The following is a 24,966-nucleotide window of genomic DNA, read 5'->3' on the forward strand; positions in this document are numbered from 1 at the left end:
AGGGTTTAAGTCAAGTACGTCAACGGGGGATGAACCCTGACCACACCACACAGGTAGAACATTTTATTATCTACCCTTAGGGTTGCAGAACAGTTTAATCTATCCGAGATCAAGCTAAAAACTTAATTACCTTGGTCATAGAAAATAAGGAGAGTGAAATTTAAAATAAAGTAATATTTCATATTTTTCCAATTTCTAGCGTACCTTCCAATACAATTCAAAGTTTCGAACTGATAAGACCGTATTCAAAATCAATGGAGGTAAAAACTGGCTTTGCTCGCACGAGACCAAGCCACCCAACCCCAGGGGGATCACCAAGCTACTGGAGCACACTCTTCTCCAAGATATGTCGGCTATCAGCTCGATTAAGCAGAGAAACTCTCAGACTGACGATGGAAGGGAAATACGCACCACCTCACTGGATCGAAACAAATACAAGAAGCTGATTGGTACTCGGACCATCTTGCAAACCAACAATAACAAAGGAGGAATCAATGTCGCTTTAGGCACCGTTAAACTCTCCAAAGAAATGGTATCATTGCCAACGACGGAAACTGTCATAAATCATCTACGTCACAATACGCGCGACATGTAATTCTAGTTCATCTACAATAAAATGAATCAGATGTTATTCAAGTGTTCACGTCGTAACAATAGTTGTAACATTGTGGTGGCCTCGACATGACTTAAACATGCAAGGCTTCTGATTCACTTTATTGACACAAACAATTGCAACTGGTGCGATTCCATAATTGGGTTTGTTACAGGAGGTGTATGATGACTCCAATGTGAGCGGCAACGATACCAAGGCAGCCAACCCTAAGTGAGCGGAACGCCAGTTTTCAAGCAGGATCGCGTTCCAGAAAGACGCAATATAGAAGGGCTTTCTAATTATAATGATATGAGGGAAGTGCTTTATACTCCTTGAAATGTCAAGAGGTTTGATTTTTAGAAACAGCATCAGCTAAAATAGCGAGTGATGTCGGAAATTTTAAGATTAAAGATTGAATAAACAAGAGGCAAATGAAATCTCACATCATACCAATATACGTCCTTTGTACTGAATGCGAAGAAGGAAAAAAAACTTCTGTCGAAGATATGAATATATCACGAAGAGCACCGTCATAACAAACTGAAGTTCCCGGGCAACGCCAACATTTTGACTGTATGTAACAGTAACTTGACGAACAAAATGGCCCTCACTTGGCGATTAAACACACCTGGCCTTTTACGTCCTGAAATCTACTGAATTAGGAGATCTTAAGCTTTCGATTATTCACCTCAAAACACTCTTAACTACACATCGATATTGCTTGACAAAAATCACTTGTTATAATTCACTACAATAATATTCACATTGAACTCACAATGTCCTTGTTGACAAATCCTTGACTTCTACACCCTCGTTAAAGCTTCATGGATCCCTTGACCGCCTCGATAACTTGTCCTAATTTTAAGGACAACCGAAAATTGTCAACTGAAGGAAGGTTATTAAATACTTTTTGTCCTGAGAATGGCTTCAACTAAGCTACAAGGCTAGACTTTTATGCTTCAAGAACCTGCGATAACAGAATCCACAAAACGGGTGGCTCTGACAGGTTTAACAAGTGCATGACATCAAATAATCACTTGTGCGTTACCTTGGTAACTGTTGTCCATCACATTTATAAAAAGATAATTGACTTGAACCGGGGATTCATCTCACTAGCATTCTTGGATATCACGAAACTATCAAGGTTTTCACGATGGCCAATCAAGCGCAGCGATTTTTTAAATCTACACGACGTCGCCCGGTTGTGAAGTTGTTTAATTAAAGGTGTGGCGGACTTAAAGTTCATAACAGATAGTTATTCACGGACTCGGCAAATCACTTTTTGTAGAAGTGCCGTTAAGATTGGTGAACTTGAAAAGGATCCATTAATTCATAACAGGATGGCGAAAAATGGAGTCAAGCAAAATCAAAAGGAGGAATTTTCCTGTGAGAAACGCAATCTTGAAGACTTTGCCAAGATTAGAAACGTAAGGTACAGTTTACTAAGAAGAACATAATTTTGACTTGATGATATATTTGATTCTTAATTTGTTAAAGCTAGAATGCAATTTTCTTGGTGATTCAGGATTAAGTTTGATTCTTTTCTCGGTCTAAATGGCAACTATTCGGAACTGATAGAGAGAATCTTTCAACCTTTTGCAAAATGCAAAGGTAAATTCCTTTTACTTGTCTGGATGCATCATGTTTCTTATCGCACTAGCCAAGAGAATTTGATCACAATCTGATAAGAAGTTTATTCTACCCTTGATGATCGTTTCCATAATTCTCACGCATTTAATAGATTTAGTTTTCATGATATTTGTTTCAAAGGAAAGTAGTTCTTGATCATTGTTAGTGCTGAAATTGAAAACATATCATCTCGCTGAGCAAGATATGGAAAACGGACCAATCTTAGTTTTATTTGGGTTTCATAGACAACGATCAATTTTGGCAAGACAAATTTGTGTTATCATTTTAACCGGTACGTTAATCACCAAAAATACCCCCAAAATATAATTGCGATTCTTATAATATCTATGATACGTTTTCTAGACAACCATGATTCCCTGGCTGAGCAATTTTTTTGATATTTCTTTCTTTTATTCAGAGCCATAAAAATGAGTGGATAAACTGACCGTGCGGAGACTGGGCCCGCAAGATTTTGGCGTCGTCCAAGGCGGGTGGCGGGTGAAAAAGCCGGGAAAATGAATTAGCCCATTCCATAACATGATCTGGAACCCGGTGTGCTTACTCGGAGATAAACAACAAAGGTCTGTATAAAAACTATCGTATTATGAATTCTGGGTATCTTTGTAAAAGTACAATTTTGTTTAAATTTAACACCATAGAATAGAAACAGAAACGTCTAACTAAAACCATTTTCCTTCAGGTCTCAATAACTGAGGCAGCCCATTTACTTTTAGTTTAAAGTTTAATATAAGGCTTCTTTCCTACACTGGTGTTGAGAGACAATTCGTTGTGTCCACAACACATGATGGATATATTGAAAGTCTTACTAAACTAATACTTTTTTTTTTGCTAAAATCGATTTGTTCAACATTAACTCGGTGGGAGGAACGGTGGCCTTACGATTTCTGCGGGAGATTCCCTTCACTCAGTACAAATGGCTGGAGAAACCTCTAATACTGGGGAGTAATCTGCTACTACTAGCAACCCATCTAGACGGAAGGGGGAAGAAATACTCCCAGGTCGTTTCGCGCCGAGAGCTACAAACCAAATGGGCTTTAATGGCTTACAGTTAGTTTACCTTCAGAGAATGCTTTTTTACTTTTAGGTAACGACTTTTTATAAATCTGACGCGACGTAGCGAGACAGACGGATGAAACAAACAAACTTGGATTCAGTTTCGATTGACGCCTCACGACGAAAATTATCAGCAGCCAGTAACTGACTAGAGTGTTTGAATGACTTGATTCAATAACCAGACAAACTTGTTGGACAGACCTGACAGTAAACGATCAACAGACACACGCACACTTACTTCTGAGTTAAAGTTAATGAGACGACGCTACAGAGGACGAAACTGAGGAAACGCAGATACGTATAACACTTGTCATGTAGTTCTGACGCGCACTACGTTTGGTGCAGCAATTTGCCCGAGCTGTGGGAATTGGGCATTCCTGTTTACCACCCTGAAGGATATGATTTTAAACTTGTTTTTGTCTGAAAAAGTTTAAAAAAATGATTTTCGCGATCTATTCCAGAATAGGGTGTGACTTTTACCAGGAAGTAAAAGGCAAAAATTAGTTAATTGGCGTGACATACTTTATAGTGAATTACCCAGAGAAAGACACAACACCCGCCTTAGTAGTGATACGTGGTATTGAAATGAATCATATCCCTTAGCTAGCCAGAAGTAATTTGCAGTTTTAAAAACCGAGTTGCACACGATTCCCAACCAGGAGTTCCTGTATCTTCGGGCAATTTGCTTATAAGATCGTATAAACTGGGGAACATTTTGCAGTGTTCACCGGTTTGCAGAGAAAATGTATGGTAACTTATACGTTTCTTTAATTGATTAAGTGGTATGTGTTATACCAACTACTTACGTTTTATTGTCCTGTTTGTTTTGTGTTGTGACCTCCGTTTAGAATAAACTTGTAGTTAAACGTGTGTATGAATGTGTTGTGTACTGTATAAATGTTTGTGGTTGTTGCTCTGTGTCTAGTGACGTGTGTGTATGTATACCTGCCAAACGTGTCCCAAGTTTCTTTCTTTTCGTCAGTTTACCACGCAATCTTCACCGAGGAAAATTACCTCGGTTTTAGTTTTATATTCTTCCATCACATGACGTGCAATTTTTATGTGCTTTATATCAATGCCAATTTATTTCACATGGGTCATTTCACATAGCTATAGTGCGCATTACTTTTGTTAGCTATTTTCATCTTAGAATACTAGCGGGTTAAAGTCCACTTCAGGTCTGTGTTCTCTATCTCCTCAAACGGTGCTCATATTTTTCATTGTCTTTAAGTTCGGCGTTAATCTTGTGATGATGTTAAAAATTGCTGTGTATGTCTTCTATTAGTGCTCATGTTTTATAACTTCCTATTGTGTCCTGTGTAATTAGTATCTTGTGGCGGTGTCTATAGTGTTGCCGGACGTCTCGTACAAGTTTCGTGTTTTTACTGTTTGTGTTTCATGTTTTTAATGTCTTTGTGTCCTGTGTCATTGTTGTCTTATGTTGATAATTATGTTGTTTTTATGTTTTGTGTCAGTGTTTCATATTTTTGATGACTTTGTGTCCGGTGTCATTGTTGTCTTGTGTTGATAAGTATATTGTTTTTATGTCTTGTGTCAGTGTTTCATGTTTTTAATATCTGTGTGTCCTGTGTCACTGTTGCGTTGTGTTGATAATTATGTTGTTCTATATGTCTTGTGTCAGTGTTTCATGTTTTTAAGGTCTTTATGTCCTGTGTCATTGTTGTCGTGTGTCCATAATTATGTTGTTTTTATGTCTTGTGTCAGTGTTTCATGTTTTTAATGTCTCTGTGTCCTGTGTTATTGTTGTCTTGTGTTGATAATTATGTTGTTTTCTATGTCTTGTGTTAGTGTTTCATGTTTTTAATGTCTCTTTGTCCTGTTTCATTGTTGTCTTGTGTTGATAATAACGTTGTTTTTGTCTTGTGTCAGTGTTTCATACTTTTGATGTCTTTTTATCCAGTGTCATTGTTGCCTTGTGTTGATAATTATGTTGTTTTAAGTCCTGTGTCAGTGTTTCATGTTTTTAATGTCTTTATGTCCCGTGTAATTGTTGTCTTGTGCTGATAATTATGTTGTTTTCTATGTCCTGTGTCAGTGTTTCATGTTTTTAATGTCTTTGTGTCCGGTGTCATTGTTGTCTTGTGTTGATAATTATGTTGTTTTATGTGTTGTGTCACTGTTTCATGTTTTTAATGTCTTTATGTCCCGTGTCATTGTTGTCTTGTGTTGATAATTATGTTGTTTTCTATGTCTTGTGTCAGTGTTTCATGTTTTTAATGTCTCTGTGTCCTGTGTCATTGTCTTGTGTTGATAGTTATGTTGTTTTTTGTCTTGTGTCAGTGTTTCATGTTTTTAATGTCTTTGTGTCCTGTGTCACTGTTATCTTGTGTTGATAATTATGTTGTTTTATGTCTTTATGTTTTAATGTTTCTGTGTCCTGTGTCATTGTTGTCTTGTGTTGATAATTATGTTGTTTTGTCTTTTGTCAGTGTTTATGTTTTTAATGTCTTTGTCTCCTGTGTTATTGCTGTCTTGTGTTGATAATTATGTTGTTTTCTATGTCTTGTGTCAGTGTTTCATGTTTTTGATGCCTGTGTCCTGTTCCAGTGCTGTCGTGTGTTGCTAATTATGTCGTTTTATATGTCTTGTGTCATTGTTTCACGTTTTAAATGTCCTTATGCCCTGTGCCATTGCTGTCTTGTGTTGATAATTATTTTGTTTTTTGTTGTTATTGCTTTTTATGTCTTGTGGCAGCGCTCGCGTTTTTACTGTTTTTTTATGTCTGTGTCGTTGTCACTTCTGAAGTTTTTACAATCTTCAATTTTTTTTATTGCGGTGTGTTTATGTTGTTTCTCGTGTCTGTGTTCATGTCATGTCTTTTACTGTCCTGCGTCAAGATTGTCATCGTGTTTTGATTTTTATAATGTCTTGTGTCAGTGCTCATAAGTTAACTGTCTTTTTGTCCTGTGTCACTGATGTTTTGTGTTCTTGTGTTGATGTTTGTGTTTGTTTTTTTTTCTGTATCCTCATGGCAGCACTGACGTAGTTAATTTTTTTGTGTGGTGCATCTTTGTCCTCGGTTTGTGGTGAATCTTACAGCAGTAGACTTTTTTCTATGCATTCTATCAACGCAGTCTGTGTCGTTTTTTTCTTGCATTGATGTTTATATTGTTTCCTATGTCTTCTTCGTCTTGTGCCAGTGCTTTTGTTTTTCACTGTTTTGGTGTAATGTGTCTTTCTAGGATGTGTCATTGTTTATTTCCTTTCTGTTTTGTCGCAGGTGCTTGTGCTTTGTGTCGTCATAATGCTGAACCTTTCAATTATTGTTTATTCGCCTGATTTGATGACCTGATAACATTTGTATTGATTTATTGGCAAGATGTTCTTGTTTGTTATTCTTGTTTTTATTGACAAGATGTTTTAGTTTGTTCAGTGTATTTGTATGTATGATTTGTCCGATGCATCTTGTGAAAAGTGCACTGTATTGCTCTTTTTCAGGTGTGTTATCATTTGTCTATCACACCTCTTTCTCTTAAGGTGACGAAAACTACGTATTGGTCTAATCAATAATCTGTTCTATTTTAGATATACGGCAACACGGAAAATTTAAAATGAAGGACCCATGCAGGATATTTCACTATTGTGCTCTTCAGTCTTCACTTGTTTCTTGGTTCCAATTCTTATTTAGTTATTTCGAAATTTTCACGTAAAACTGGAATCACGTGTTGATGTAACATGTATAGCTATCGCCTTGCAGCAGACTTTGCAGATTTAAAAGTTAGCATTTCTATTGTTCGTATGTAAAAGCTTAAAACCTATTGTGCAATGATTGTAATACTCAGTCCATGTCAACCAATGACGGTGCACTATGTTGTCAATTATAATAAATCAGGTATTGTGATAGGCAGAACCGTCACCGTGTGCTCTTGCATGTGTTGTTTATGATGCATTTCCTCATGCATGCAAATGGAAAATTGGTCTTGTGATGAAAGGAGCAACTCATTTGCGCTATTTTGACTTCGATAGCGTTGATCCTGGCAGTATGCAGGACACCTGTCATATATGAACTCAGTTAAATGCCCTCGCTCTCCATGAGTTCTCGTAGCTCAGCGGATAGAGCGCCCGCCCGGTGTTCGGGAGGTCATGGGTTCGATTCTTGTTGGGGACTCAGAATTTTTCTTTGTCCCACGCTCGTGTCATGTTGATTAATTTACCTTCACAATCTTTCAAAACTTGTCACTATACTGTCAATCCTTTATTATAGCGTATCGATTACAATGATACATCTGGCTACCTCCCCATTTTTACTTTTTATTTCTACAATATGTTTGACATGCGTTAATGATGAAAGGAGAAATTCGATGTCTATCAATCACCCTAATCACAATATTCCAGGTTAATATCTTATCAATCACCACCAGACAACGGTGTGCCTGGCAGACAAAGGTCTTGGAAGCAAGCTTCTACAAAACAATTCGGCATTGAACAACTGTGTCGAGCTGTGGGCAGTCGACTGCTTATGTCACAGTTGACGCTCACTTTCCCTATAATCCCTCTCAGTTTGGTGACAAAACAACAGTCGAAATTTCGTCCGAATGTGTTCCGCTCCGGGTCAAAATATATACTGGAGCAGTTGACGACAGGTCCATGTCTGCACTCATTGTACGTCACTCTGTCACATTGGTAACAGGAGATGGCTTTTCCTATCAAAGAGGGAAAATATCAGTTTATCCAAAATTATCAAGGTAACGTAACAGCAGCAAGAAGCAATTGAGAATATACTATAATTGAGAATATACTATAATATCATCATCGTCATCGTTATCGTTATCGTCGTCATCTTCATGACTACCAACATTAACAATCACAACAAGAAAAACAACAACTACAAACGTTTGTTTTCCCCCAGTCTAACCCTTTGACCGTGCTGGTGTTTGGTTGGATAACAATAGAGGAAATTCTTGGAGCGCTGCAATGAAAATTTACCATAACGACGCGTGTTCCCCCGCTAAAAGGACGCATTTGACACTATTTTTTCATACACATGCAAAACTACCATAAAAAATAAGGTGGCGACTGTAATAATAGTTTGAAAAACAATTAAAAACTAGCGCAAAACTACCAAAAATACTGAACAAACAAGTGCGTTCTAAGATCCCCGCCTCTGAGAGATGACAACTCGTACTGTTTTTGATTAGATCACTGACTATTTACTACTTAAAATCATTCAAGTAGTTTTACGTCCGCAGTGTTTGTTTGTCTGCTTGATGAGACGTAAGTGGCCACAAACTTCAAATCTCTGGATATAAAATCTTACCCTTCAGAAAGAACCAAGCGACAGCGGCAAAGGACAGGAGAGGGACAGCGGTCTTCATAATTCGTCACAAGTGTCTTCTCAGTCGCTGAAAGAACTAATAAGATCGTTGCTGGGAAAATATATAATAAAGCCATTGGCGATGCAAATTAAGTTCATCGAAGGAGTGGCTGTCTCTGGTATTGAAAAACACAAGTGAAAATTAAATGACTCGATGTGCATTCTAAGCCGGGCTAAGCTCTAATGTGAGCTCTGTAATCTTGTCTCTTCTCAGTTGTAGCGCTTGCGTGCAACAAATAAATTACAATATTTGGAGAGGAAGGCACATCAGCCTTAGCTGGTTTTCATGCAGGTCCTATATCCTGGTCGAATTGGCGATGTTGGTTTTTGTAAAAAAGCTATGGAGCATGTTAAGTTCAACAAATGTCTCAAAATCTGTCAAAAAAGTGACTGTAACACACACACAAAAACTGATCTTCGACTATAGAGTAGCGCATTAGGAACAGCATACAAATAAAAGTGTTGAGCCTGAAAAGACGTGCAAGAGGAAAAGATAGGTAGAACTGAGCCCAAAAAGACATGCAAGAGGAAAAGATAGGTGGGATTGTGAAAGACGGTATAAATATTAATCTATATCGGCTATATAAGCAGTGCGACAAAGCCTAGTACAAAATCTCACCAATTCTTGTCGAAGAGTAATCGGGGTCGTCTTGTTTCAAAAACAATTGAGCAGAGAAGAGAAAGAGGTGGTCGCCCGTGCCGTTGAATGACTTAATAAGTTTTGGGTCTAATCAAGTCAAGTTATAAGCGCTCCCAAATAGTAATAAAATTTAATTTAGCCTTTTTTAAGCTGACGAATTGTAAAAAAATTCATAAAGTAAATTAACATTTCATTCGATTTTACCTATTTGTGAGGAACTTGACCACACGATATGGACGATATGGTTTTTTGTGTCGCTGATAAACTTTGAATAATCTCAAACTCTGAAAAGTGCTCTTTATATCTGTAGTGACAAACTTGAACTATTTTGTTATTTCTTTTGCTGTATCAATAGACGGTACAGCTTCTAGTAGCTGATAAATGAGAAATAATATCAAACTCTGAAAAGTGTTGTAACCTAACTTGTTAGGAAAGTTCAATTAAAAGGCAATAACGTTTGTGTTTTAAAATATTTCATCTCTTTTTTTTCGCTATAATAAGAAACGGCATAATCACGATCTTTCTGCTGGTGATGAACCTTACATAATGTTTAATTCAGACCTGCTGCACTGTTGACAAATGCTGGCAACAATCTAAAGTTTTATGGGGCATAAAACCGAGGATATCACACTTACATTCGGCCAAATAATAACAATGGAAAATATTCTCAGTGTTTTATTTGTAAAAAATGCATTGTTGCAATAAGAGTAATGATACCTTCGGTAATACTAGTGTGCCTGAACAAAAATGAAAATGCTAGTGTTCGCAAAGTTACCAAAACTTTGCGTTACTTACATGCTACATAAGACATTGTTAATAGAGGGGAATAGTTATGAAGCCCGACAAACATCAAAGGAGCCAACAAAGATATCTAGATTTATACTGGAAAGTCCACGACCGCGCACAATCTTTTGTTTTGCGCTCAAACATTATGCATAAATTATATAACCAAAACGTTACTATTAGTTAGTTCCTCGGTCAGTAGTAAACAACTATTATGACTTGTGCACGTTTAAGACCACAAAAAGTGAACAAAAACATACGACAAAGAACTCTGTCGGGTTTGATAATCACTCCTCTCTAATAACTATGCCTAAGACAACTTTAGTTTTTATAAAGTGATCTTTGAAATCCTTGAGAGAGCTTCAAGTCCTCTCCAACACATACATGTATTTCAACGAACCTAGTCGTTAGACATGCCTTTTATGTTTGGTGACAGAGTAGAAAACTAAGCGTGTTGCTGATCACTCAAAAAGTGGATATGATATTATCTACTTTTCAGTTTTAATGTGAGGCATTTCGACGATGAAATTAATTCAGGAAAGTGAATGAAAGACATCAGACAAATTAAATCAAGCCGGTTGTAATATGGCGTAAATAACGTCGACACGTTAACCAAGGGTTTCAATGACACCTTTCCTGACATCCCTTTTTGAGCGAATCATTTTAAAATCTGAATGAATCTGCTCAAGTTAAGGAAAAGGTCAGAGACTTTACATCTAAATTTAGCCAGCTTAGTGCGAGTCGAACCTTCTTATTTTGATACGTATACGATATACTTCCAATATCGATGCGTGCACCGAAATTGCTTTTAAGTGCGTGGGTCTTTGTTATCCCAAAAAAGGGAAAAAAAGGTTTTGACACGTTTTACTGCACTACCTTACAAATGGCTTTTAGCCAATCATCTTCATATCTGGATGAATGCGATTAAGACACTTGATTTCTAGCGTAGGTGCCATCCAGACATTTTTAGAAACATGGCCACGTTACCAGGTAACTACTGGAAGAGAACCGTCCTTAAAACGACCTTTTACACCCGTTCCATTCGACGACTACAAGAAAGCGATAAAAGGAGAATTTTCAACAAGGAACGACGAGGACAAACGAGTCTCAAGACAGTACGTTGCCTTTATTTCATTTTTCCAACCAACATCGCAGCAAGCCTTTTTTTGAGTCTGCTGATTTAGTGGCTTTCTCGTCACTCTTTTGTCGTAGAGTCGTTTTTTCCGACACTGGTCCTCTGAAAGAAAGAATGTCCATCTCGAGTTTTATCATCTCGACTGGATTATTACTGATTGCCTATAACACTGGTGAGTCGACCTTACTGTATTGAAAATAGAGGGTTGATAAGGGCTAATTACATTGCGCGAGGAAGCTTATTAAATTTCAATTTTTTTTTGTGCAGTGACGTGTTTTTTCAAAATTAGTTTATTTCATATCTAACTCCCTTTCGGGTTTGGCTTCAGTGAGAGAGTTCAGATTTAATTCTTTAATCGATATGGGTATATCTATAACCTTGCTATGAGAGTTTAAGCTTTCAAAACAAGAGTCAGAACTTATAATGTTTCGAATTGCAACCTGGGTATTCACAGTCTATGATTAAGTGTTAGTTTTTCATTACTCCGGTTGGGATTTACTCAGCAACAGTACAGTTGAAGCCTTTAAGTCTGTTCTTACCTCTGAGGAACGCGTTTTCATTATCCTTTACGAAATTACCGCGAACGTTTAGGATGATAAGTGCTTATTAAATAAGTCGAGAGATGCTTTTCGTTGAAACTGGAAGGTAATTATTAAAAGCGTCGTTATTTGATGACTACCTGTACTGATTTCGAAGACAGCTGAATAATTGCTCTGCGATCTTGGTCTTCAGAGAAATGAATTTTTTTAATGCACAGTCAAAAGAAACAAAATGCAAACAGACCCTTTACCTAAGTTCACCCATCCTCAAAGGTAACATGCGGGTGCAAATAAAATTTCTTGAAGTGCAAATTCACTGCCTGTCAAAAGTCTGGTCGACTTATTCAATCTAGTATATTGGCTTAGCTCTTTGCGGATTGAGGGAATTTATTGGATCAGCATGGCCTTATTTTATTGCATGCATCGGAATACATTTTTTTTCATTAAATTCACCCTTTTTATTTCATTTTAAAAATAAAACCAAAGATCTTTGAGGAAACATTTGGTGGCCTTTTGGTGTATCCATGCCGTCTGGATAAACATTCTACAGGGAAATGGATGAATTGACTAGTATAGTCGTCCATTGTCCTCTTTTTATTACTTGTGAGCTAGGTGGCATGATTGAAGTATAAGCACTGAAGAACACACAAGTACTGCTCCTGTGTTCGAATGAGCCGCAATTTCGGTGGGATCTGTAAACTGAGCACTTTATCCAGTTAGAAATCTTAGGTTTTCATGACTAAGGTATTTTGGTTGGCAATCTAGACCACATAAAGTATATTCGTAGCGGAAAACAAGGATTTTGCATGTCAGTAGCCGTCTACTTAATTTGCTAAAATTTTGAATCTGTTGAATTTTTATTTTAAAACACATAAGGTTACGTTTTTTTACCTGAACATTTTATATTTTCGGGGTCACTATTCTATACCAGCTGAACGGTTTATTTCACTAGAGTAAAAATAATGTATTCTTTCAAAAGGTCTTCCTAGATTTATAATGTTGATAGGCCCTTTGCACGATCCGGTCACATGGTACAAAATCACACCTGCTGGTGAGCAAGTTGCGCAGTGGGACTTCCAAGACAAAGGCAGGTCCAGGTGGACTGGTACGAGTTCCATTGTTTTGGAAGTCCCACTGCGCAACTTGCTCACCAGCATGTGTGATTTTGTACCATGTGACCGGATCGTGCAAAGGGCCTATTGTCCATCTGATTCACACCAATCAGTAATGTTAATTTAGAAAATCAATCCTTCACGTATTTAATAATGTAAAGCGAGCTTGGAGTGCCTTCTTCTCAGTTCTCTGTTTTTTTCTTTGTTTCTAGTTGCAGGTGAAGAGTACGAACACTTTAGATGCTTCGAGTGCGACAGTCGTATTTCCTTGGAAGATTGCGATGGAAAGAGAGTTGTAAGGGATTGCATTGATAATGCAGTTTTTATGGACGGCGAGGAATGGTACCGACCAAGGTTCGATCGGTGCCTGAAAATTGTTGACGAGACTAAGGAACCTCCGTGGTACTACAGAAGATGTGGATTTTATGGTCTCTTTCTACATTACATTAGAGAGAAATGCCACAGACCTCTGTGTACGATCGAGTCTTGTTCGGAGCCACTGTGTTTAATCGGAACTGACATTGAAGCTGAGGAAAAACTGTATTCTGACTAGTTAAAATATACAGCGATATTGCACAATAAAATGAACAATAAGGATTTGTTATCCACCTTTTTTTTCTTTCCCGAAAGGTTTTACGTTGCACGCGCTAAGGGGTTTTAAGAGGACTATAAGAAACCTGTTAATAGTCTTAAAGGGAATAACGTCGCCTTTGTGCGATAGTGCGAAATATCTAAAAACGTAATGCAGACTTTGAATATTGAGCCCTCTCTTTGCCGACTTCGATTTTGCGGATAAATTACTCTCTTCGTGGAAAAATATCTTCCCTCCAAAATCCCCTCGAAATCGGTCAAAATGGCGCTGTGAAAAGAAACATGCGGGATTCCTCCTTGAGGGATACGTACATCTTTCTTTGTATCGTATATGAGGAAATACTAGATACTTGTCATTATCATGATCATTACGATAGTCTTTTGTGTTACTTTCAGGCAGCACCCCCACTACACAAGTGGCAGATTACACTAACCTGCGAGGGCTAAGTGCTAAGTGTTAACTAGAATATGGAACCAGGTTTCTACTTCAAGACTTGCAGTAGGAGACTGAAATGTCTTATTAAAACAACAGAATAGATAGTCAGTAGGTTAGCCAATACGAGAACCACATTCGTGATAGAGCGCTAGCAGATTTATACTAAAGAGTTGAAGAGGTACATCATTTAACACTGGGCATGATACGCTTTCTTACAAGGTGTTTTTTTTTAAATAGTTGAAAGTGAATCTGCTCGCCAGCGACAGCTGCAAGGTTTCCCTAAGGCTTGATCGTCCCTGCCAAATGACACATTACACAATTCACAGAGCAAATGTTCTCCCCTAGTGAGAGCTTCACGTTTGGGTCTAAAATATCACGTTTTTAATGTTTTAGCGCAGGTGGAGAATTAGCAAATCTATACGGGAAACGTTGCACCTTTTTTCGCAAAATTAACTTTAAAATGCGGAACACTTGTGTTTTGCATTGCGCAGATAGAAAAAGAGTAAAGTCGGTGTTTCCATGAAAAGGGAAATAGACGAAAAAAGGCTACAGCCAGAAATCAAAGAAAGCACTTGAATTCATTCATCTCTCAAATACACTCCTAATTTTTCATGGATGAAAAATTTCACCTAAGGTACATACAAATGGTGCGACATCGTATATATAACTTAACGCTCCAGTACAATTTAGGCCGCCAAAAAATATTCCAGTTGAATAACGGATAAAAACGTACCCGGTTTCTAACAGAAAGCTTCAAAAAAATTACCCAGCAAGAATGAGAAAGAATCGGTATGTCGAGTAACACGGAGTGATTCCTTTTGTAAGAATGCTAATTGTATCGTTTTAAGATCTACCTGTTTCAGAGAATTCTTCATCATTGTAGCATTTTCTTTTGATGGTTACCCTGTCCGGCGGCGTTGAAATCAAATCAGTCAATAAGGGAACCTGAACCAAAGCATGTTATTACTCATCATATCTAATCCATGCCATCACTGTTATTTTACGTATAAGGCAGTTCACGCTTTGCAGATGTCAGGCGAATGTTTGGGGAGAAATGATTCACTGGAAGCGTTTGTTTCTCTTGGTAACTTTTATTTTCTTTTCTGCGGAGTTTGTGCATTCGAAACGGAATGGTAGGTGACCTTTAAACAATGTGGTTTTTGTTTTCAAGTTATAGTTCCCATTGGGTGGTTCTGTGAAAATCTCGAGATCGTGCGCTTTCCACGGACTCTTTTGCCTGCATGCTGTTTGTTTTGGTTTTTGTGATTTTCGCAAGGAGCGGGTGGGATTGCTTGTTCAGCGCCGTAATCTTGTGGGTTATAACGCAGGAAGGTAAAAAACAAAAGAAAATTTCAAACTTTTAGCTCTAAAAGTGGTCGCGGTCGCTTACGAGAGGTGGTCGCTTACAAGAGGTTCCAAACATAGTGATTTGGCTGGGAAACTTTCGGTATTTTGGAAAACTGGTCACTGAGGGAAACCACCTTATTGCAATATTTGCCAGGTTTATTCATACTTTATGCCCTTGATCGATCATTAGGCGCCTTAGAACAAAGCGGTTATTTCCGCTAGCGCGTACTTGGTGTTCACTCTGCCATGAAATGGCGTGACTTGCCTGTTGAAAGAATTAAAATTTAGATTTAGAAATTTACCATTACGATGTTACGGAACAAACAATTTCTGTACTTTTTAAAAATACTAAAAAGCGTTCTTGGCCGGTTCTCTGACCGGTTATGTTAGGTCTCTCAGTCTCATTCAGCTCGGTTAAAGCGATTGAGCAATTGCTTATGTATAGTCTTGACTTTAGGAAGGTTCCTTTAGAAATCAACTGTGAATTAAATCCAAGGATTGGAAAATCACAGCTCCTTTGGTTTTTTGTCCTTTATCAAAGCACATGAAATCAAAAACAGAAAGAGAACGGATGAGAGAAATTTTACCTCCAAGACTTATATTACAAACGTTACAATGAGAGTCCGATTAACTACAAGAGTCCGATTGGAGTGTAAACGTTTTGCCGATTTACCGCATTTTCTTTGGAAGTGCTCAAAAAATCAACCCGCTAAGATATCCCGAGAAAAAAGTGCGTTGTAAGCCTTGGAGAAACTTAATTTTGATCTAAATGAGTCACTACTTCAATAGCTTGGTCCCAGCAACTCTGGTAATTTAAACACGAAGAAAATACGAGCCTAATTTATTTGCATAATGATAAAATTATACATGAAGTTCTATTGAAAACGAATACCGGTCGATTTGCTGAAAAAAAAAGGAACACAATTTTTTAGACTGGTATCTGTCCGACAGCAACAATGGCTACCAATAACATGAAGGTAAATGCCGGCGGTGGCTTTGATGAGCCGCCTAGGACACCTGAAGTAATGGCGAGGTTTCCGTCAATGATTTTCTTACAAGCCGGGCTGAACGATGAATTCGTCGGTCGTTCCGTTGTCGAAGTATGATTCAACAGAGGTCTGTCTATGCCATTATAGCACAATCCGTTGCCCCTGTCTTTAGGAAAATTTCTGCATCTCATTTTCTCGGGCAACGAAAAGCCATACTTACGCAGTAAAGGCGCACAGCCTTTTCTTGCTCGTCGGCAGATAGACCGGCATGGAAGCACTTCGTGTTTAGAGTTTGGCTGGCACATTGGAGCATACACGGAGCAGAGAAAGAACTTTAGGTCTGGCGAACACTTGATCTCAACTAGCGGCCAGTACTGATGAACCTCAAGCGCCGCTTCCTCTTGTGTGTAGTGGTTGAACATATTCGGCATATAAGTCAGGTTGTAGCCAATACTTTTGCACATAGGGATTTTGATCACTTCACATTTCCTCCTTTTGCTTGAGGCAAAGTGGAACGCGCCCAGAAACAGCAACAATGTGACGAGCATGATGCGGTTTACAGTCATGATGCCGGACTAAATGACAGTCGTGTACAATGTACGAATCCTTGATCTGGACTTCTCAGCCTTGAAATAGAAATTCTGATATTGATAGATTCATATGTAATATGACCTTGATGTAACCGCCACCTGTACAATGTCCGGCCTGAACAGCAGGCAAATATTTTGCGTAAATATAGCTAAAGAATTTTGGTTGTAGATTTATGGCTTTACGAGACCCACCGGGGTCTGTCATTAAAGAGGCAGATATTGGCTTGAAGCGCGTTCGCCGCAGGAGTTCAGTGTATATGTTCTAAATACGAGGTTTTCAAAATCATTCTTCGTTAAAATGTGGCGAGAATCTAGAGACGATACAGGAATGAGAGTGCCAAGATGCCGTACACATATTTTATTTTTTCGCTAGTGTCGAAAACCTCTTGTTGCCTATTTTTTCTTGAGGACGTGAGATACAAGAAAAAACAACAGATCTGGATTGCTTTGGCACGAATTCTGTATTCCGTCTTCTCTAAACACGTCACGCAAAGCTGGTAAAACTGCGCATGTTGAAAAGCATCTCAGAAGTGTGCAAGGTGCTTTCAATCCCCAGGAACTCTTTGATATCGCTATATTCGGAAAACCTTTGCTTTCAGAAGAATATGGGTGATCCAATATACAAGCTCCAGCTTCAAAATAAAGGTTCTAGCCTCATGATGAGGCACAAATTCTTCATTAAGCTCGTTGTTTGTAGTTCTTTTAATCTTTTCCATTCTTATCTTCATTGATTATAACATAACATGCATATCACCTTCTTTAACCACTGAAGTACCAACTTTTTAAGTGTCTTAAGCGTTTAAAAGAACAGTTAATTTTTGTGCAAAAATACATATTAAACTAAGGAAAGGAAGATGCTAGGCATCACCAAAAAACAACGACAAATACAAATCATCTTAACTGTTAAAAGAGTGAAAAATCCATTTGAAACAGAAAAAGTGTTGTAAAAACCATTTACATAACGTACGAGCCAAAACTGGTTAGTTACCAAAGTGCCCATTTCTTAATTGTCTTGGAAAAGTTTTTGTTTCTTGCCGACCGTAGTTTTTCTGTTAAAATGTTCCTTACCTTTGGAGCATTGTATCTAAAAGACTTTTTTCCTTTTTGTTTTTTTTCCACCTTCTGTTGGTGTTTAAACTTAAAAGAGCTACGTCAGGATTTGCGCATATTGAAAAGTTTAGCCTCAATTTTTCAAATTCGTCGTTTGTAATCCGTGTTAATCTTCTCGGTCCTTAGCCATCCTTGTTCCTTTATGGTTTATCATTATGTCTTTGGTGTTTTTCTATCTTATTAAACTGTTATTTTCAGGTTTCCTACCATTTAAAGGTAATTTTGTACGTGGCCAAAATAACTCAAAATACCATGACTGAACCCCTTTAACCTGCAATGGGGAGGGGTTTTTTCAGTGAACGGGGAAAGGGGAAAAAAAAAAAGCCTGATCGAAGGTTAATTTAACCTCGAATAAAATGAATAACCGGGCATCATGTCTTACTTAAATCCGCAGGCCTGAGACCGGGCAGGTAAATAATTCACTCGAGGTTTACTGCCGACGATTCATCCAGGACAAAGATATCGTCAACGTGTTAGGAGGGGAGAGTGGGGAGTGTACGGAGAAGGGTCGAGGGGAGGAGAAGGGAGGGAACTGATAAGCCTGCAATCTTTTGTGTTTGTTCATTACTTCGGGTTGTTTTATCCCGTGCTTCCAGTTGGTCGACTCGTTGAGAGGGGAGGGGTCGGGAAATTTTAAGGTTACCGTATGCTTTCAGAGGTGCCTCGCGTTCAAGCAATGTAGCGCGTCCGGTTTAAACTGTACATACTTAAACCCCTACATCAAATTAAAGTATATTGAGCTGGCTATCAAACTATAAATTGTCGAATATCTTACGACCTCTAAATGTGTACTAGTCAAAGGGAATTTTATCAAATTAAGGACATTCTATTTTCTTAGTTCTGATATTCTATGACAGAGAGGAGAAGCTCTTTTATCGTCTAACTGATGGATTTAACAAATTGACGTCAGTTTTTATGCGTCTGTTCTGCTACTGATCATGAATTTCTTCATAACATTGTCAAAGTATATAAACTCTTGGTCTTCGGTCATCGTAGCTTGATTGAAAATATAAAAGAAACAGCGGTGATAAACATTTTAAAAACATGCATTTTATGAACTTTATGGCCAGCCAACTGGTCTGCTTCCCGTCGGTTGGGATTTTTAAGCCTATTACGTTTAGTTGATATATTTGTATCTTTCATTTAAAGTGGCATGCCTGTGAACTAGTTAGGTGTAGCTAAGCGAATTGACCACTATAAACAACAACAACAACAACATACATTTTAAAAAGTATAACCGTTAAAATATTTTGGAAAGCTATTTATACTGTATCAATGGGGGTCTGGAACCTAGACAGAAAAAATCTGCAGTAGAAATTTAAGACGTTTACAATCGGAAATTGTCTGTAAAGTGACACAATGGAAAAGCTTCCCTAATAAAGTAAAAGCTTTTCACTGCTGACATTGTCAAAGTAGCTGTGGATCAATCTAAGAAGTGTTAGCCGAGTGGATCCGTAGACTACAATGTTATGACGAAATTCATGATCAGTAACAGGACAGATGCATTAAAAATTAATGTCAATTTGTTTTTTGCGATAACAAATTGTCAAATTGTCCGCTCTCGCTTATTGAGGCATGGCATAAATTATAAACTCATGCGTCTGTCCGCTTATTGACAATGAAAAATTAGCCAATGAGCGCGCGAGAATTTCTGCAGTTATCGTAAAAATATATAGTGACTGTTGGATCATAGGCCATGACATATGCACGATACTAGCAGACAACTCACTTAATGCCTGCTTGCTTTACTGCTAGCGATGTAAAAAGTGACATTTTCTTACTGCGAGTTAACGAAAATACACAAACTAAAAATATTATGTTTATCTTAGCAGAGAATTTGTTTCATGCATCACCTCAGTCAGTGCAGGGAACCTCTCAATGTCTTATTTTCGTCGTCTAATTAGCTGGAATTCCTTCACTGCCTATGCATAATTGTCCGCTACCACGTTTTGGAAAATACCTGCACCTGATTCGCTCGGGCCACGAAAGGCCAAACAGCCGCACAAGAGGCAGACAACCTTTTCTTGCGCTTTTGCAAAGTGAGCGGCATGGTGGGACTCTCCTTGTAATGTTCGGCTGGCACATGGGGGCATACACGGAGCAGAGGAAATACTTGAGGTCAGGTGAACACTTTTGATTGACAAGCGGCCAGAAATGATTAACTTCAAGTGCTGCTTCCTCTTGTGTGTCGTGATAAAGCATGTTTGGCATGTGAGTTAGATTGTAGCCAATATTTTGGCACATGGGTATCCTTATCTTTTCACATTTCTTCCCGTTACTTGTTTGTTTTGTAGTTAACCCCTTCGGCCAAGCAGTTTGCGTATCCATGCACAACTTGTCTCCCCCAACTTTAGGAAAGTGTTCGCATTTCATTCGCTCTGGCCACGAAAAGCCATACTTGAACATAACGTGCGAGCAGCCTTGTCTTGCTCGATCACAGACTGACCAGCATGGGGGCACTTCGTCTTTGAAGTTCGGCTGGCACATGGGAGCATACAGGGAGCAGAGAAAGAACTTTAGGTCAGGCGAACACTTGATCTCAACTAGCGGCCAGAATTGATGAATCTCAAGTGCTGCTTCCTCTTGTGTATCATGGTTAAACATGTTCGGCATAGAAGTTAAGTTGTAGCCAATATTTTGGCACATGGGTATTTTTATTTGTTCACATTTCTTCTTGCTATTTGTGTTTGTTGTAATTAATTCCGTCGGTGGAGCTGTTTTCGCATGATTAGCTGTACCGTTGTTGCCACTCAGGCACAACCTGTCACCCATTTTAGGAAAGTTTTCACATTTCATTCGCTCGTGCCACGAAAAGCCATACTTACGTATAAGAGGCGCGCAGCCTTTTCTTGCCTGTTCACAAATCGACCGGCAGGGCGGCACTTCGTCTTTGAAGTTTGACTGGCACATGGGAGCATAGAGAGAGCAGAGAAAGAGCCTCAGGTCAGGCGAACACTTGATCTCAACTAGCGGCCAAAATTGATGAATCTCAAGCGCTGCTTCCTCTTGTGTGTCGTGATAAAGCATGTTTGGCATGTGAGTTAGATTGTAGCCAATATTTTGGCACATGGGTATCCTTATCTTTTCACATTTCTTCCCGTTACTTGTTTGTTTTGTAGTTAACCCCTTCGGCCAAGCAGTTTGCGTATCCATGCACAACTTGTCTCCCCCAACTTTAGGAAAGTGTTCGCATTTCATTCGCTCTGGCCACGAAAAGCCATACTTGAACATAACGTGCGAGCAGCCTTGTCTTGCTCGATCACAGACTGACCAGCATGGGGGCACTTCGTCTTTGAAGTTCGGCTGGCACATGGGAGCATACAGGGAGCAGAGAAAGAACTTTAAGTCAGGCGAACACTTGATCTCAACTAGCGGCCAGAATTGATGAATCTCAAGTGCTGCTTCCTCTTGTGTATCATGGTTAAACATGTTCGGCATAGAAGTTAAGTTGTAGCCAATATTTTGGCACATGGGTATTTTTATTTGTTCACATTTCTTCTTGCTATTTGTGTTTGTTGTAATTAATTCCGTCGGTGGAGCTGTTTTCGCATGATTAGCTGTACCGTTGTTGCCACTCAGGCACAACCTGTCACCCATTTTAGGAAAGTTTTCACATTTCATTCGCTCGTGCCACGAAAAGCCATACTGACGTATAAGAGGCGCGCAGCCTTTTCTTGCCTGTTCACAAATCGACCGGCAGGGCGGCACTTCGTCTTTGAAGTTTGACTGGCACATGGGAGCATAGAGAGAGCAGAGAAAGAGCCTCAGGTCAGGCGAACACTTGATCTCAACTAGCGGCCAAAATTGATGAATCTCAAGTGCTGCTTCCTCTTGTGTGCCGTGGTTAAACATGTTCGGCATAGAAGTTAAGTTGTAGCCAATATTTTGGCACATAGGTACTTTTATTTGTTCACATTTCTTCTTGCTAGTTGTACTTGTTGTATTTAACCCCTTCGGTCCAGCTGTTGTCATACGAGCCGTTTTGGTCTGAGCTGTTGTGGTACGAGCTGTTGTAGTATCATTTGCTTCAACGTTTTCGACTCCATTCAGGCACAATCCGTCACCAACTTCTTTTGGAAACTTCTCACATCTTATCCTCTCGGGCCACGAAAAGCCATACTTACGCATAAGAAACGCGCAGCCTTTTCTTGCCCGTTCACAGACCGACCGGCATGGCGGCACTTCTTCTTTAAAGTTCGCCCGGCACATGGGAGCATACACAGAGCAAAGAAAGAGCCTTAGGTCAGGCGAGCATTTGATCTCTACCAGTGGCCAGAATTGATGAAGCTCAAGTGCTGCTTCTGCTTGTGTGTCGTGGTTGAATATGTTCGGCATCGAAGTTAAGTTGTAGCCAATATTTTGACACATAGGTATTTTGATATTTTCGCATTTCTTTTTGCTAGCTGTTTTCGTTTTGGTCAATTCCGGTCGGGCTGTTAACGTATGATTAACTGCAATGTCGCCGGCTCCACCCAGGCACCACCCGTCACCAACGCCTTTTGGAAAGTTTTTACATCTCATTCGCTGGGGCCATGATAAGCCATATTGCCCCATGAAAGGTGCGCAACCTTTTCTTGCCCGTGTGCAAATTGACCGGCATGGAGGAACGTTTGTGTTAATGTTCGGCTGGCAAATGGGAGCATACATGGAGCAGAGAAAGAACTTTAGGTCTGGCGAACACTTGATCTCGACTAGAGGCCAGAATTGATGAATCTCAAGCGCCGCTTCCTCTTGTGTGTCGTGGTTGAACATGTTTGGCATAGAAGTTAAGTTGTAGCCAATGCTTTGGCACATGGGTATCTTGATCTGTTCGCATTTTTTTTCTTTACTAGAAGCAAAGTAGAACAAACTCAAAAACAGCAAGACTGTAAACACTACGTTGTGTTTCACAGCCATAACGATATCAAGTGAAAGAATGATCCCTCCCTGATTTCATCGGGTATTTTTCAAGTGCCTGGTGCGGATGCCTGCTTTATCATTAGATTTTCCAAATTGACAGACTCGTATATTAGCCTGAAATGCATCTGAAGAGGCCCTTGTGACTTAAGATGCTTTCACGAAACTGGTTCCTGTAAGATGTAGCCTCAGCACAGTGCCCCAGCAGGCATGATCACGTGCCAAAGCGACTGTCGGAAACAACTTGGCAAAACAATTCGTTTCGTAAGCTGGTCGCACGCAATGCGCTTGTTTCTTATTTTGGGGCAAGGCGCTTGATTTAAGAATTTTTTTGAAACAAACGGTGAAATTAAATTTAGAAATGTAGCGAGAAAACGTATTTTGTTCATCTTTTTCCTGGAGGAGCCCGGTTTCGCCAAACTGTAACGTTTTATCAGAAATGGTAACGCTTGCATGAATATACCTTCAATAGAGAAATAATTGTAACCTCTCCCAGACACCGGCGGTTGAGCACACTGCATTTCTTCTCTTTAGATACCTTTAGAGACTTATTTCGAAATACCTAAAAGGCATTATTCCTTATCGATTATTATACTTCCTTTCATTAAATCCCACCCTATTGTCTATCTCCAGCTTGAAATAGAAACTCTTTACAGGCGAAGCCTCCCCTTACAGTTCACTATAGGGAGTTAAGGAAGAACTCTCTGTTTTGTTTTCTAACACTTTTGCCATCGCCCTTGTAGGTTTTGCAGGGGACCGGACTCACTAGCATTGTCAGGTCTATTTTTGCAAATGTTTGCCAATATCCGATCACGTTCTTAGAATCTGTTTGTAGAGTTAACTAGAATAACAAGGTAACTGCCTGGAATGGCTTCTGCTAAAAATAGCCCCGTTACAATTAATTAGCGTAACTTACAAGTTACTTCTTGACTGTTACAGGGAAAAATAATTACTGGTTTCCCGATGCAAAATTTCGTGGTTTTTGCGTGGATTTTATTTTACAGAAAAAACCGTTCATAGTTTGTAAGTCAGATCTTCACCTAAAGATTACGTGCAAACTCAAGTAAAGAAAACCACAAAAACCAAATGTGTCCGACCCTCTTAGAGATATTGCTTCATCCGCTAGCTCCTCTTTTAATTCCAATATCATTGCAGAATTTTCGACATATTTAAATTAGAATCAAGTAACACTATTTGAGAGCGTACTGATTGACAGAGTAACTTTACAGCTAAGCCTCCAGTCGAAACAGAGACCTATAGGAGTTAAAAACGTCTTATTTAGGTGTTTGCGGAGGAAAACATGAGATGAAATAATATATAAGGCGTACGATGTGTTTCTTAATGCACTTCCGGGTGCAATATATTTATATACTAAAACTTTTTTGAAAACAACAATATACATGACATAAAAATAAGATTATTTTTAGGATCACTTAAGCGCAATATATTTACAATAATGCATTGTCGGGTTTTACAGAAGATGTTATCGTACAAGAAATTTATTTATTCAATACCGCTTTTAACACAGAATAGCACATATTCACACGTCGGCACACTCTCTACACCGAGAAGACTTTTCTGTTATGAAAAAGTGATTAATCTCGGTGACATTTGACTATCAGGTGCTGTCACAATCTATGCCGCTCCTATTAATCTTATAGTATACGAAGGCCGATTATTTTTTAACTGACAGTCTGCAGTTGAGCACATAAGACGACCAGACTATTTTTAAACTTCAATACTATCAGTTACGCCAGGTTCTCACTACAGAACGCAGGTATAAGCATGCGCACAAGTATTGGCACCACTTTTACAATACAAATCAATCTTTGCTGACGTCACTGTTTACATTCGTCCGCATTTAAATAGCTTGTAAAGGTTAGTAATTTGTAAAAGTTCATACTCTCTGGGTGTAATATTCAAGGAAAAATTGTCTTTCAAAAACTGCAAAATTCTGGAAGGTACAAGCTAATGAACTCATACATTAATTTTGTAAAATTTTAAGCCCGCGTCGCACAAGAACTAATCAATACATCGGGTTCAATTTGCTTGGGAAAGTTTATTGTGCTATTCCCTTTCAATATTTAGAACTAATATTCTTGTAGTTTGATAAGAAACTGAATCCCTTATGCTAAGCGGGAGGCAAATATATTGCAAACAAAGATTCT

At 38.8% G+C, this 24,966-nt stretch overlaps 3 protein-coding genes and 1 long non-coding RNA gene across 4 annotated transcripts; 2 read left to right on the plus strand and 2 right to left on the minus strand.

The window, feature by feature from the left end:
• The first annotated feature begins 1,690 nt into the window (after positions 1–1,690).
• Positions 1,691–7,166, plus strand: LOC110045951 (uncharacterized). The gene is made up of 3 exons (XR_002296315.2): positions 1,691–2,024; positions 2,640–2,802; positions 3,327–7,166. It is a non-coding gene; the product is annotated as an uncharacterized LOC110045951 (long non-coding RNA).
• Positions 7,167–7,480: 314 nt separating this feature from the next.
• On the minus strand, positions 7,481–9,325 carry LOC110045950 (uncharacterized). The gene is made up of 3 exons (XM_089297038.1): positions 9,250–9,325; positions 8,574–8,667; positions 7,481–7,959 (listed from the first exon to the last, which is right to left on the minus strand). The coding sequence occupies exons 2-3, from the start codon at positions 8,629–8,631 to the stop codon at positions 7,664–7,666; spliced, it is 354 nt and encodes a 117-aa protein (XP_089153164.1). The 5' UTR covers positions 8,632–8,667; positions 9,250–9,325; the 3' UTR covers positions 7,481–7,663.
• A 1,939-nt stretch (positions 9,326–11,264) lies between these two features.
• LOC110045912 (uncharacterized) lies at positions 11,265–13,433 on the plus strand. Its single transcript, XM_020751569.2, has 2 exons — positions 11,265–11,360; positions 13,052–13,433. The coding sequence occupies exons 1-2, from the start codon at positions 11,303–11,305 to the stop codon at positions 13,390–13,392; spliced, it is 399 nt and encodes a 132-aa protein (XP_020607228.1). The 5' UTR covers positions 11,265–11,302; the 3' UTR covers positions 13,393–13,433.
• A 1,915-nt stretch (positions 13,434–15,348) lies between these two features.
• LOC110045904 (uncharacterized) lies at positions 15,349–23,095 on the minus strand. Its single transcript, XM_089297108.1, has 2 exons — positions 19,802–23,095; positions 15,349–16,777 (listed from the first exon to the last, which is right to left on the minus strand). The coding sequence occupies exons 1-2, from the start codon at positions 22,796–22,798 to the stop codon at positions 16,142–16,144; spliced, it is 3,633 nt and encodes a 1,210-aa protein (XP_089153234.1). The 5' UTR covers positions 22,799–23,095; the 3' UTR covers positions 15,349–16,141.
• Between the last annotated feature and the right edge of the window lie 1,871 nt (positions 23,096–24,966).

Source organism: Orbicella faveolata, unplaced genomic scaffold (genome assembly GCF_042242905.1).
Source record: "Orbicella faveolata isolate gen_17 unplaced genomic scaffold, um_ofav_v1 contig_27, whole genome shotgun sequence".
In the NCBI taxonomy this organism is placed as follows: Eukaryota; Metazoa; Cnidaria; class Anthozoa; order Scleractinia; family Merulinidae; genus Orbicella; species Orbicella faveolata.

What these genes read in the sequence shown, in the direction of transcription:
- LOC110045950 (XM_089297038.1), bottom strand. Translation starts at nt 8,631, where the DNA reads ATGAAGACCGCTGTCCCTCTCCTGTCCTTTGCCGCTGTCGCTTGGTTC. An exon ending in CGCTTGGTTCTTTCTGAAGG is followed by an intron (nt 7,960 to 8,573) that starts GTAAGATTTTAT and finishes CCTCTTTGATAG; the next exon opens with GAAAAGCCATCTCCTGTTAC.
- LOC110045912 (XM_020751569.2), top strand. Translation starts at nt 11,303, where the DNA reads ATGTCCATCTCGAGTTTTATCATCTCGACTGGATTATTACTGATTGCC. An exon ending in ACTGATTGCCTATAACACTG is followed by an intron (nt 11,361 to 13,051) that starts GTGAGTCGACCT and finishes CTTTGTTTCTAG; the next exon opens with TTGCAGGTGAAGAGTACGAA.
- LOC110045904 (XM_089297108.1), bottom strand. Translation starts at nt 22,798, where the DNA reads ATGGCTGTGAAACACAACGTAGTGTTTACAGTCTTGCTGTTTTTGAGT. An exon ending in GTGAAGGAATTCCAGCTAAT is followed by an intron (nt 16,778 to 19,801) that starts TAGACGACGAAA and finishes ACTGTCATTTAG; the next exon opens with TCCGGCATCATGACTGTAAA.